At 38.2% G+C, this 15162-nt stretch overlaps 1 protein-coding gene across 2 annotated transcripts in view; it reads left to right on the forward strand.

The window, feature by feature from the left end:
* ADAMTS5 (ADAM metallopeptidase with thrombospondin type 1 motif 5) overlaps positions 1-15162 on the forward strand; it is a 48905-nt gene that overhangs the window by 25756 nt on the left and 7987 nt on the right. For both annotated transcript variants that reach the window (XM_065541436.2, XM_045389205.3), the window contains exons 5-8: positions 7958-8241; positions 9646-9829; positions 10545-10720; positions 12590-12765. In XM_065541436.2, coding sequence (XP_065397508.1) covers positions 7958-8241; positions 9646-9829; positions 10545-10720; positions 12590-12765 — 820 coding nt within the window. The remainder of the gene's footprint in view (positions 1-7957; positions 8242-9645; positions 9830-10544; positions 10721-12589; positions 12766-15162) is intronic.

Consider the following 15162-nt stretch of genomic DNA (forward strand, 5'->3'; position numbering starts at 1 on the left):
TAGTATGTTGACTGTTTTGAATTGTGGCTACATAATACCAGAACAATTGAAAAATTCAAATTATTTCAGACATAAAGGCTGCACAGTTCTCTGATACCATGGAGCCAAAATATGTTCATTAACTCATTCTTGCTCCATTAGTGGTGAACAGGTAAAGATTTAGCCGCCTATTACTATATACTTGTATGTCTCATTTTGAAAAAGCAATCTGGGTCCAACTTGGTTTAAAATATATCTCGATACAAAAAAAAAAGTTCTTTTTTAGCTGAAAAAAAATCTCAATAATTTAAAGACTTGGAAACAACAATAAGAATTAGTGTATGAAGCTTTTCTTTTAGACCAATAATACAATGGTAATTTTATGTTTAGCTCAGTTTACATTGTGGATTAAATGCCCATAAAGTCCTAAAGTAAATGTTACCTTATTATCATCCTGTCTATGTTGATCAGGTCAATGTCTCATAAAGTCCTTCTTGGGTGGAATCTTAAGTCTCCACTCATAATATTGCTTTTCTGTTTTACTTCTTTTCAGGTTTTCTGAAAATAAAATAACATTAATATTTTATTTCAAAATCACACGTTACACATTCCAAGAAGTTGAGCTAAACCTTGAATCACTAAATGAATGGATTTAGTTGCTAAGGCAGCAAATACTTATGGCTAAAATGAGACCAAATTTTTTTCCCTGTGCAAGTATTAGGTCAGCTAATTACAATGCTGGGGAGAATTTTGTTCCTAATTTTGAAATGATTCATTTATTTCATGTTTATGGAATTTGTGATCTTAATTTCTATGCAGTAAATATGCTTTCGGCATTGTCTTCATTTTTTTAACATTAATTCTATATTTAAAGGAGTCCATGCTCTGATTTTTTAAAGATTTTATAACAAATTTACATATTTTTATGTCTCTGTTTCTGTTCCAAAGGACTCAAGATAGAGAACAATTAAGGACATACTTTTAATAGAAATAGATCTTATTCATTTGCACTAATAAAAATGTATCTAAATTTCTCATATATATTAAATAAATTCAGTTACCAAAATTCATTGAACAGAAAATGCTTATAGTTTACTTATTTAATTTATTTCCTCCAATCTAGACTTTCTCACTTTTGAATATGTTGGTTTGGTTAGGCAGCCTTTTGTTTGGATAAAAATAATCCTATTTTATCAGTAGCTTATAACGTGAATAAAGTGATTTCAGAATAACAAAAACCAAAGAAAAGCAGTGTGGCACAATGACAAAGCTCAGTTATATCTTATTTCGTTTCAAAAGAGCATACTCAGATTCAGAATTGAAACAGTGATACTCCCTGTAGTGCTATTATTTAAAGATGAATTGAAATAACTTAATAACTTTTAAATTGTAACCAAAAAGCTGACTTAAGTCAATGTAAGTGAAAGTGTGACCATAGAAACTACTAAACCCGGCCGGGCGCGGTGGCTCACGCCTGTAATCCCAGCACTTTGGGAGGCCGAGGCAGGCGGATCACAAGGTCAGGAGATCCAGACCATCCTGGCTAACATGGTGAAACCCCGTCTCTACTAAAAATACAAAAAAATTAGCCGGGCATGGTGGCGGCGCCTGTAGTCCCAGCTACTCGGGAGGCTGAGGCAGGAGAATGGCGTGAACTCGGGAGGCAGAGCTTGCAGTGAGCCAAGGTCACACCACTGCACTCCAGCCTGGAGGACAGAGCGAGACTCTGTCTCAAAGAAAAAAAAAGAAAGAAAGAAACTACTAAACCCACTTTAGAGATGATTGAGGTTCTAACATTTCAACTGAAGAGCATGGGAGAGAACTAAGAAGACAGTCAAAGCCCAAGATGATAGAATAACAAACAGATGCATCTTTGTTAGAAGACTAAACGATGTCACAAAACTCTATTATAAAACCTTTCAACTTTACCCGTAGGAAGATACGCAGGCTTCCACTCAGAGCCCATTTATTCATATTTTACAGTTCTACCATTTTTCTGTTCTAATTTTCTAGGCCACTCAATTTTTTAAGCAATAAAATAGTCATGAGGGGTGAGGGAGACTTTAGACAGGTAATCTGAGAGGAAGAAATGATATTATTTGACAATAAGAGAAAAGCTGTAAACAGCAGCCTGAGAACATGAAAGGCACAGTGGTCTAGTACCATTTTCTAAAGGTCAAAACCCCTATCTCACCAACACGGTCCCTCAAGTTAGTGCTATATTTCAGCATGATACAATAACTGACACACAGAAAAAAATGATTTTCAATTATTTAGGAAAGTTAAACTGTGGCCCCTATAAAGGCAGAAAAGCAATTGCTATTTTTTAAGCAGGTAATCTCACAACACATATACAATTTTTTAATGGTACCTAAAGAGTACATTATAAATGGGTATTCCATTTATGTCTAATATCTTATCCCTCCCCCTCTCACCTTCAGTAATACTGGAGAAATGAGGTCAGAGAGTAAAATTAAATTCAAAGCATTTGATTTATTTTTAAAATTATTAGCCATAAGTAGCTGGACATTTGTAGCACTTGTCCACTGCCAAATGTAAATTCATTAGTACTGAGTGTTTCCTGATTTAGTTCCAACAAGAAATATGCAGCAATTAGGTTATGGTTGAAAAACCAGTGTGTGCTCACTCTAAAGTCACTGTGTCTGCAGATTTGTGATTCAGAAAAGGAGAAGCCATGTCTCATGGGACCCCCCTACTCCCAACCTTGGCCAAGATACTTGTAGACATTCTGCAGTGTTTATACAAGCTAGCTCTAGGCAAGCTGGCTAGGAGTATGATCCTCAAAAATAAAGGTAAGCACTGGCAAAGAAATTGTGCAGTGAAAGCAGGTTATTGAATTTCCTTTCTCAAATGCTTACTAACCTTGAGTCCAGAAAAGATAGCTGTGCCTGCTGTATCCCTGAGTCCATGGTGCCAGATGATGAGAAAGGCCACCACTTATGTAGATACAGCTCAAGAACACTCACAACATAGGTTGCTAAGGAAAATCTATAGATGGTTTTGAAAATTCGTCATGTAGTGTAAAGAGCTAAGTTTACAGCCACTTACTGAACACAGAAATTTGCACATAAAATGATATTGGAAAACCAGTTCTCTGAATCTTTTGTTAAGTATAGACTATAAAGCCAGCCAGGAGAGCTTAACATCAGTTTTTAAGGTGGAGTTAATAAAATTCAAAGCCAACACTATGGTTGTATCTTGATTTTCATACTAAATACGCTCTTTAATAGAGTGTGCAAATAAGACATATAGTTTAAGGCCACGGTGACTTTTATTTTTAAAAACATTCCTTTATCCTCTATCACAGGGAATCTTTAATTTAATTTCCTTGCCATTACATCTGCTAAACAGTATACCTAATGCATCTAACAGCTTCACACCCAGACCCCTTGAATTACTTTTTGACAATTGTCTGGTTTTTGGAAGTGCTCTTGTTCATTCTTATATCACTGGGTCCAAAATGAGTGATCAAAGAGCAGGCAAATGTACCCATTTATATTTTAACGTTAGACATTCAAGGAAAGACCTAAAAGCAGAGGGCCAAGGGTCGTGAGATGAAGAGAGGAAGCAAAGGGAGATTGTAAGCAGTGGTGTTAGGCTTCTTTGGATGAGTTTCATTAGGAACATTAATTGATTTCTCCTAGATCATGAATATTTGGGTCATGCTCAATTTCATACCTGAGTATTGAAAAGGAAGAGAAGGTGGAAATAATTGTAGTGCTAGAAATAGGGAAGAAAACATTGAAAATAATAAAGAACAACAACTTTGAGACCAGGCATGGTGGCTCAAGCCCTGTAATCCCAGCACTTTGGGAGGCCAAGGTGGGCGGATCACCTGAGGTCAGGAGTTTGAAACCAGCCTGGCCAACGTGATGAAACACCGTCTCTACTAAAAATACAAAAATCAGCTGGGCGTGGGTGGCGCACCCCTGTAATCCCAGCTACTCAGGAGGCTGAGGCAGGAGAATTGCTTGAACCCGGGAGATGAAGGTTGCAGTGAGCCGAGATCGTGCCACTGCACTCCAGTCTGGGCAACAGAGCTAGACTCCATCAAAAACAACAACAACAACAACAACAAAAAGAACAACAACTCTGATAATTTTGGTTCACCATTAATATGAGAGACAAATAGTACTATAAGTCAGATATACAAAACTAGAGATTTTTCTGTTACATTTCCTGGAGGCATGGCATTCCTTCCATCACCTTTAGTGGAATTCTGCCAACACGTTTTCTTACTGGTTCATCTCAAATCACAGCGTTTTACTTTTTATTTTTTTGTCTTATTTTAAGCATTTAGTTTAACATGAATGGTAAAACGTATATGCAATATGCACACATTCCTATTGACTTTCTTTTCTTTCTTTCTTTCTTTCTTTTTTTTTTTTTTTTTTTTGAGATGGAATTTTGCTCTTTGTTGCCCAGGCTGGAGTGCAATGGCGTGATCTTGGCTCACTGCAACCTCAGCCTCCCGGGTTCAAGTGATTCTTCTACCTCAGCCTCCCGAGTAGCCTCCCGACTACAGGTGCCCGCCACCATGCCCAGCTAATTTTTGCATTTTTAGTAGAGCTAGGGTTTCACCATGTTGGCCAGGCTGGTCGTGAACTCCTGACCTCAGGTGATCCGCCCGCCTCGGCCTCCCAAAGTGCTGGGATTACAGGCATGAGCCACCGCACCCGGCTTGACTTTATTTTATAGTCTATCTATTTACATATACACAATGTTAAAACAAAAGAAAAAAAGGAAGAAGAAAGGAAAGGAGAGAGGGAGGGAAGGAGAGAAGAAGAAACTTGCCAATTTGTAGAACAGACCAAACACAAAATGTTCGCAGCAAGGCCCAGATCAAATTTCAGACTACGATGAATTAAAACATATGTGAAGTAGATGTGAAGAAGTGGTTGAGAATAAAAGTAAAATAGGTTAAGAAAAACATCAGCAGTAGGTTGGATGCTTCCAGAGGTCACTAGAAATGATACTGAAGGGTTGATCAGTTTCCCTTTTTACTCCTTCCCCAAACTGTATACATTTTTTAAACATAGAAAAATGTATATCCAATCTGTTATTACTTAGATTTTAAACATTTTATACTGTGAGATTCAGACTTAGACTCTGTATTGATTTTTGTTATTGTTTCTTGCCATCATTCTGTCATTTGGTAGAGATGCTTGTACCTATTTTGTTGCAAAAGGATGTAATTCAATGTAAAAATGAAATCATATATACTTTGGCATAAACAGAAATTGATGCAGCTACAAATCCTAGTACTGAGAATGTTGGCACAACACATTAATTGCAATTCTGAAATAAGTTATTTTATTTTAAGCAAGAAAAGGTCATCTCCACATGTATGACCTCTAAGGGAAAATTATAGAGCTGATATATCTTATTTTTAATGGAAAGCTAAAGTGTTACTTATTTTTAAAACTTATACTTCTAAGTTAAGCTTTTCAAAGAGATGCCACATCTTGAAGTCTCCTTATTGGAAGCCAATTTCAAATTGTTTGCATTACACATTTCTTTTCACTTGTCATCTACTAGTGAGGTAGAACAGGTGTCAGTGACTGTGTATGCATAGTCAGGTGGTGAGTTATTTTGACTCCAGAAAAATGAGGTAGATCCATGCCTTGTGAATGCGTACATGGTAAAGATTTCCTAACTAATATTTAGTTACCCAGTCCTATAGTCTGTGCTTTTTAGTAAAACTTAAAAAAAAAAAAAAGTTTCTTAAAACAGCACTTTTGAAGAACTGGAAAACATTCTTGCAGACTCAGAGATTTGTTGACAGTCTTCTAACATCAGCAATCTGCCAGGCATCTCCTGGTGTACACAGTACTTCTTTTTTGATTCTGCAATGAAGATAATGTTTTTCGTGGGGTTCTGAAGCCCTAATCGCACTCTGTCTTATAAACAGAGCTTAGTGAGCTTTTACTATCATTCTTTCCTACTGACTTGATGTTGATGTTTTTCTTTTAACTTGGTGTTTTTCTCCCAAAGTTCTCTTTGGCTGGATACTTATTTTTAATGCTTTTCCTGGCTTGCCTTAAGAAGCTTTACCTCTGCAAACATTCTGGCTCAGAAGTTTAACAGGAACTTTGCTCTTTATTCATTTTCATATAATGCCCCCAACACAGATTGACAAATTCTAAGGTATTCACTTTGAAGAAATTTGAATGCAGTCCTTAAAAATTTATGGTATACTTAAAATGTGCTGAATATTCGATTTCTCAGTGGTGCATAAGGATTTGAATATGACTTTTTGTTGAATAAAAAGAATAACTGTAATACATCTAAAAGACTGTGAAATATGCTGGGATAGAACTACCATTGCTTTGTATTTTTCTGGTCACCCTTAATCTCTTTGTTAGGTAATTTCACATGTACAGTATCACAGTGAGAAGAGAAGCATTATGCAGATCTTGAAAATAAATTAAGGAGAGGTTAGCTAACTTAGCCAGCAGCATTCCACCATTTAGTGTTTCACCAGAGTAAGACTTCAGACCGGGTGTTTCTTCCATTAAGCTCAATATCCACTGCTTAAAGGATCCTTACACATGGCTGCCCTTCAGCAATACAATCAGGCAGCTACTCACATGCTAACAGAAGCCATCTGGCATCAGAAGAGGAGGGCAGGCTCCGAGCATGAAACCATAACAGCTGTGTGACCTTGGGTAACTGGTCTGCCTCTTACGGGCCTCAGTTTCCTTATCTGTAGCATAAATAAAATATGCACTAGAATCTGCCTGATGGGGCTGTGGTGAGGATTAAATGAGCTCATACGTGTAAAGAATGGAGAATAGTGTGTGTAACACATATTTGTTATTTTTAATTGCTATTATAATAATTGTGTAAATCCTAAAATCAAGTAAACAGAAAAATACAGAAACAGATGGACAATGTGCATGCACGTGTGTGTGACAAAAGAAAATTAATGATGTTAACTCACTGGACAGGGATTCTTAAGGAAGCTTTTGCAGGGAGGGGAAGGAGAGGACGAGGAAGCACATTTAAGGTTTTGGATTCTCATCGTCCATGTTCCAGCTTCTATGAATCCCCCATCTCACCCCTCTGCCTGTACACCCTCATACATGATGCAATGAGATGCCCACCTTGCTTCAGCAGATACGCTCCAAATACTCAACAAATCCCAATTCCATTAAATAGATACAAAGAGAAGAGTATAAAGACTAGCCTAATCCTAAATGATCAAAGACTATTTTTTCTTTTTTCACTGCTCCTTTGTTCTGTGAATCTTGAAAGCTTTTTATTAAAATTTTTATCAGTCTGGGAGAAATACTTTATCTCCTTGACTTTATTGGGAGGCCTTCAAAGGTAGATCTGGGTCATTTTTCTGTATTTCAGATACCTAGTGTGTTTTCTAGAACATTGTAGGTGCCGAACAAATGCTTGTCGAGTGACTGTAAGAATGAATGAGGATCCAGCTTGGCTATTATTTATGGAATTAGTGGAAAGGAGACATGTGATAGGCACATGGGGAAGGGGTGAGTTAGAAATGGGTAATGGGTTATACAAATAGAGTGCCAAAGGCAAACTCTGTTTCTCGAAGTAGTCAATGTTTCATTATCATTATTATTATTATTAAAATTCACCATCTAATTTCCTCTAGGTCCATCCCAATTTCATTTAGCACCTTAGCACAACGGCTATTTTCACAAGTAATCATTACAAAATCATTTTATTTCATCACACCCCTGCCAACCTCACCTCTATTGTCACAGACACTCCGGAGCGTATCACTCCTGAGAACCCTGGAGGGTATTGTGCGTCGGAGGAGGCGCCCAGCCTTGTCCCCGTGGAGTCCCTCTCCAGAGCATTACACTGGAGATCCGTAGGTGCCTCGTGCTCCAACACCAGCCAGGGCATTTTATTTTTAGATCCATGACTTTAGCGGTTTGAAACCTAAACACAGAGCCGTGGTCAATCTCAGATATTCTTGTAGGTAACTGTTTGCTGGACCAACCACGAAAGCAGATCCTGGGCCCCGAAGAACTCCCAGGACAGACCTATGATGCCACTCAGCAGTGTAACCTGACATTCGGGCCCGAGTACTCCGTGTGTCCCGGCATGGATGTCTGCGCTCGCCTGTGGTGTGCCGTGGTCCGCCAGGGCCAGATGGTCTGTCTTACCAAGAAACTGCCTGCTGTGGAAGGGACGCCTTGTGGAAAGGGGAGAATCTGCCTGCAGGGCAAATGTGTGGACAAAACCAAGAAAAAATATTATTCAGTAAGTGATTTTCTCATCAGTCAGGGCCTGGAGGCCCAAGAAGTGAAGTGCATTCTTGTGATGGGTATGGTCACTGTCCTCAGAAGGTTTTATTTTCTGATTTAAAAACTTTTCATTTTGAGATTTATTTACGGCTTCTTTTACTCGCAGTAGCCATTCTCAGTGATCCGAGATTTACTGGGGAAAATGCAGATACCAGGGATTTCTTTGCAGTTTACATCTTTTAACAAATACTCATGTAACTCAGATTCTGTCTAATTGAGACCCCAGGCAGGAGCCTATTCATTGCCTTTGGAAAGTTTACTTTCAAACTTCTCTGGCTGAAGTTATCAGAATATAAGTATTTAAATTCAGTAAGGAGGTAATAGCAGAGCTGATACATGTGGTCCTTGTACATATTTGGTGAGCTCCAAATGGTCACTTTTTTCCCCTTGACAATAAGTTCATCTAAATTTAGGAGCTAAAGTAACTTATGGCTGCTCCGGGAAAACACATCTGCCACCATATACACAGTCCACTTCAGATCAGCAACTGCCCTGTTAATTTTCAAGACCTGAGTAAAATAGGTGCTCGCTCTCAACCCACAAGATTTGCAAAGTTCCTAGAAGAGAATTATCATGTGCCCATTGCCTGTATCTTTCCGGGGCATCACCCAGCCATGCACCATCAGATAACCTGACACAGTCAGCCAGAGGCAATTCACAGATTCCCTCAGCAAAGCAGCTGATCAGATTCTTCCTTTCGGAATCTCTAAGCTCCCTCCCGGAATGTCTCCAGAGAAATAGACTCGGGTTGCCATAAAAGGGCTCTTCCTTCCCTAAGGGGTGTGTCTGCATGTATGCCGTGAGCGCACTTCAGTATCTGTCACATCTAATTAGGAATTAAACCAAGTTGGGTCCGGTACATTTATGTACGTCACGGAGTCGGTCACAGACAGGATGTGGGTTGTCAACAAAGGGACCGCAGAGTTTTACTGCTAAACAGATGCAAACACAAATAATGACCAGTGCCATGCAGATCCTTCAGCATTATACGTTTCAATAAAGATCCAAGATCAGAGTGGACAAAAAGTTACCGTGCTTCAGTGATATTAACAGAGATGGACCAAATCAGAAGACATAATTTACAATGGCCCATAGAAACCAGGAGGTAATCTTTGTGGTGTGCTCAGTACTTAGGATGACGCTTTCAGATCTTCTAGTGCTGGAGTGGGGGTGGTAGAAAAGATGGATTGCTTAACACTGGAAATGTATTGCATTTCCAAAGCATGATCATGTTAAATTCAGTGAAAATATAACTGTGTCTGTGACAAAGTTTCTACTTTGTCATTAGAAGCAAGTGATTTCCAAATGCACATTTTGATTGTTTTTCTCTCATCTGAGTTAAAATATCTTCTATTTTCAGACATCAAGCCATGGCAACTGGGGGTCTTGGGGATCCTGGGGCCAGTGTTCTCGCTCATGTGGAGGAGGAGTGCAGTTTGCCTATCGTCACTGTAATAACCCTGCTCCCAGAAACAACGGACGCTACTGCACAGGGAAGAGAGCCATCTACCGCTCCTGCGGTCTCATGCCCTGCCCGCCCAATGGTACGCTGCTCCCAAGTGTCAGCAACCATCACATGCTACATGTCATTTGTATTCTAGCAATAATTAATACAGGAGGCTGGGGAAATAATATTAATCTTAAACTGCGCAGTTCCACCAATATGCAGATCAATAACAAACACGTATGTGAATTTTATTTTTTTTTGAGACGGAGTCTTGCACTGTTGCCCAGGTTGGAGTGCAACGGCACATTCTTGGCTCACTGCAGCCTCCGCCTCCTGGGTTCACACGATTCTCCTGCCTCAGCCTCCTGAGTAGCTGGGATTACAGGTGCACACCACCACACTTGGCTTGCTATTTATTTATTTATTTATTTATTTATTTATTTATTGTATTTTTAGTAGAGATGGAGTTTTACTGTGTTGGTCAGACTGGTCTCGAACTCCTGACCTTGTGATCTGCCCACCTCAACCTCACAAAGTGCTGGGATTACAGGCATGAACCACCATGCCCATCCATATATGTGATTTTTAAGTTATTATTATAAGCAAAAGAGTATTCAGAGAACTGGAATAAAGAATCACCATTTTGAACTCTATCTATGGATAAAATCCATCAGCACTATTGAGTAAAGAGACTGTGCAAAAAAAAAAAAAAAATTTTTGCATCTTACCCTTAAAATTAACTATTTAAACCCACAGGAATAGATCTAAGTTTCAGAACTGACAAATAATACTGTAACATGTTTGTTTTCTAGGTAAATCATTTCGTCATGAACAGTGTGAGGCCAAAAACGGCTATCAGTCTGATGCAAAAGGAGTCAAAACTTTTGTGGAATGGGTTCCCAAATATGCAGGCGTCCTGCCAGCGGATGTGTGCAAGCTGACCTGCAGAGCCAAGGGCACTGGCTACTATGTGGTATTTTCTCCAAAGGTAACTACACACCAACTGTGCAGAAGCGGTGGGCGTACTGGTGGAAATTATTTGGTAGAACGAAGCCTGCGGACGCAAGATGTAAACAGCTATTAGTTTGGGGTCAGTTAGATTTTGGAAGGTTTTTATTTTCATCTCTATAACTTGTATATTTTCAAACTTTACACAATGAATAAAAATTATTTTATAAACAGAACAAGTAAATGTTTTAAAAGCTATATTTAAAAGGTGTAACTCCCTGTCAAGGAAGGCAAAGTGTGGCCTTAACTTTAAAGTAACCATGAAAACAACTAGTGTTTCCTAAGCACCATTGTAAAGGAGACTCCAAGGCAAGAAAACTTTTTCTATTTTTCCATGATTTACTTAAGAATTCCTTTGATGAGCCATGGAGATGGGTTTCAAGATCATATACCTTTGCCTGAGGCTTTTGAATAAGTCAAGAACCCTTAATATGAATCAATGTCCCTCTAGTTACGTATATTTGTATGAAACATGACTTATTTTTCACAAGTGAGCATTTTCTAAATCTATAGCAGAGTTTTATTCTTATGGTCAGTGTTATACAGCAATTTACACATTTATAAACAGTTGCTACATTTAAAATCACCTATGGCTGAGTGCAATGGCTCACACCTGTAACCCCAGCACTTTGGGAAGCCGAGGCGGGCTTTCACATGATGAAACCCCGTCTCTACTAAAAATACAAAAATTAGCTGGGTGTGGTGGTGCATGCCTGTAATCCTAACTACTCGGGAGGCTGAGGCAGGAGAATCGTTTGAACCCGTGAGGCACAGATTGCAGTGAACTGAGATCACACCACTGCACTCCAGCCTGGTAAGAGAGCGAGACTCTGTCTCAGAAAAAAAATTACCTCTGAAACTTGGCCTTCAGATATTTATGACATGTTATTGAAAAACAAGCTAATGCCCAATTTATGTAATTTTTTAAATATCATGTTTTTATTAGAAAATAATGCATTTTCATTTAAAAAATTACACAGCAGTAAAAACATAAAATCACCTGAAAATACCACCATCTACAGAGCTATTAACCTGATGAAGTATATTCTACTTCAATTCACACACACACACATTCACAACATACACACATGTATAAAAAGAGTTTTCTATATACATACCTATGAAATTTACAGGCTTATTTATGTATGTGAGTATATATATATTATACTCACATGCACAAGCCACAATCTATGTACACACTGTTTTATAACTAGCTTTTAAACTATACACTAATCCCTTTATTCAAAATATATTCAGTCTCTTCCAGTAAGTCCGTTCATCTAACTTCTCCAGACTCCTTTTTCTATACTAATTTGGTTGCCTCTATTTCGGTGTCTGACAGTTCAACACACAATAGGGAATGCTCTCCAACCATGACATAGTTTTGAATGGCAAGTTTAGATTTTCGAATTTGTCATTATCATAACAACTATGCAACAAGAAGGATCTTTGCATTCTCAAGCCTGCTTATATTCAGTTCTGCAAACAAATGATAGTCCAAAACCCTAAGTCCAAAACACTTTTTTCTATCATAAAAAGCCAAGATGGTATCGTGAGAATGTATTATGCATACAAAAACGAAGATAAGTACCTTGTGTCTCCTAACACATTCAGAGGTAAGCTTAAGAGAGAAACTGTGTAACCTAGGCTTATTGTAATCTGCTGTCTGGCAATATGCCAAGGATTTTTCAGTTAGATACTTCCAGAAACTATGTTTTTTGGCTTTTTTTTTTTCAATGAACTATGTCCATCAAACTCAAAAAATCACAAATGAGACCTTACTAGTTGACCAAAGGAGCAAATACTGACGCACACGTTTCCCACTGCTAATGTGTTTGCCGTGATTCAGGTGACCGACGGCACTGAATGTAGGCCGTACAGCAATTCTGTCTGCGTCCGGGGGAAGTGTGTGAGAACTGGCTGTGACAGCATCATCGGCTCAAAGCTGCAGTATGACAAGTGCGGGGTATGTGGAGGAGACAACTCCAGCTGTACAAAGATTGTTGGAACCTTTAATAAGAAAAGGTAATGATAGAACCTTTGCCTTTGTATGAATTGAACAAAGCTTTAGACGCTTGCAAAATTGGTAAAGGGGGGTTCATATTACATCCTAAGCTATGTGTACAAGGAGGTCTAACGTGGCTCTAGAAACACATTTTAAACATGAGAAGGAAGAGACAGGAGATGAATAAAACTCTGGTTGCTCAGGGGTAACTCATGACGCCTCTGGAAGCAGATAAACTGCAGTAGCCATGGGAATCAATAGCTGGCAGAGTCGGAAAACTGAAAAGAAAGAGTGGGTGACATTCCACTTTAGTGATATGTTGCAGATCTATTGTTATTCCTAAAACATAATTTAGATAAGGTTGGCTGGTTTCGATCTTAACTGTAGTTTCAAAAACAAATTCTCCTTACACTGTGTTTTCCTTAAGAAAACATTTCTCCTTGCAAAATGTAAGTTCATGGCAGTGGTGTGGGTAACAATCCTAGTGAAGTATCCTGGTTTATATCTGCTCTCTAAAGAAATACATACAGCAGTGTCTGTCTCCTGCTTCCTCTTGTGGCCCTAGATTACACTTTTGCTTTAAATATTCAAGTTTATAAAGTACCAATTTCTGGCATAAAACATGCTATCAGGTAGGATGACTGGGTTGACTAGAGTCTGGTAAAACACAGGCTTGCTTTTCTTCCCAAACCACTCTTAGGCTGAGTGTTATTAGTCAAAGGTATCTGTATTCTTGATGGACGTGCTCTGTTGTCTGTAATTTGAGAGTAATATGCAAACCAAATTAACAATAGGATTTATTAAAATAATTTAAAATGTTAATGTAAAAACTGTAAATTTCCTCTGATGCGATTTGAAACTATATGGCTGAAAAATTTATTCTGAGTTAAAATAGGCATTACTAATTCTATTTGCTAATGAAATAATTATTCACCCAATTGTGTTAGACCATCTATGTCAAAAACCCTGCATGCCCAATTATAGCCTGCATTTTTATATGTTTCAAAGGTATTAAACACCTTGGAGATGATCAGTCCAACTTTCTGTTTTAAAAATGAGATGGACTCTGCAAATATAGGAGTTAGTCAATTCTCCACGGCTGATGACTGCCAGAGAAGAACAGACACCATAACTGAAATCCTAGAATGCACAGGTCACTTTGAAAAAAAAAATAGAGAAAGAGAGAAAGAGAGAAAGAGAGAGAGAGAGAGAGAGAGAAAGACAGAAAGAAGGAAAGAAAGAAAGAAAGAAGAAAGAGAGAGAAAGAGAAGAAAGAAAGAAGAAAAAGAAAAAGAAAGAAAAAGAAATAAAGAAAGAAAAAGAAAGAAAGAAAGAGAAAGAAAGAAAAGGGAGGGACGGAGAAAAGAAAGAAAGGAAAAGGAAAGGAGGGAGAGAGAGAATTCAGGAATCAGATTAGAAACAAAATTACTTTTAAAAAGTAATACCTTATACACTTTATGGTACATATTCTCATCTATATAAAGTTATAAACCACTTTTCAAATTGCCAAATTTAGCATTTTAAGTATTTTTGTGTTGACAACTAATATCTGCACATTTTTTCCACATGAAAAGATGAAGAAATTCATTACAGCAACAAATGGTATGCAATGTAACCACTCGAAAATTGGTTTGACCAAGATTATATTATGGTACAAACGACTTGTTTGAGTAGTTCAAAGTTATTACCTAGGGAGGCCATAGAAATTTATATGATTTATAAAAAGGAACATTGATCTCATACTGGAATATCTGTAATCAAGCTTTGGCTCAATGATTGCTTAGACATGTGATCTTTGAATCGTCACCTAATTTCTTTACCGTGAGATTTCTCGAAAGTAAAGTGGAAATGCTAGTAATTATTATCATACGGTTAATAAAACTGTTGTGAAGGTGAAATGAGATAATACATACTAAAATATTTTATCAAGTTTAAGCCTACACAATATGACCCTAATCCTAACTTGCTCCTCCCTCAGTTTTCTTCATCTCAGTAAATGGCAACTCAGTCTTTCTACTATTGAAGCCAAAACTCTAGAGTCATGGTTCATGTCTCATTTTCTCTCACCCCACATCCATCCATCACCAGATCCTGTCGGTTCTATTTCCACCACATCTCCAGCATCTGGGTGCCCCTCACCACAGTGACCTCAATCCAAGTGTTCATCAGATCTTGCCTGGACTAACACTGCAGTTTTCTCGTGACCTCTGGATTCTTTGCCCCTCAATCTTGTCTTACCAAGCAAGGAAAGCCATGGCTATTACCTAGATCAGATCATTGCATTCCTTTGATCAATAGCCTCCAATGGCTTCCATCTTACTTAGAGTCAATGCCCAAGACTGTTTTTTAATCTCCAAGGTGCTAAAAGATCTGGCCCCTTCCCTCCTCTGTGTCTTTTCTACACTGTCCCCTTCTCT

This window comes from Macaca fascicularis, chromosome 3 (genome assembly GCF_037993035.2).
Source record: "Macaca fascicularis isolate 582-1 chromosome 3, T2T-MFA8v1.1".
Taxonomy (NCBI): Eukaryota; Metazoa; Chordata; class Mammalia; order Primates; family Cercopithecidae; genus Macaca; species Macaca fascicularis.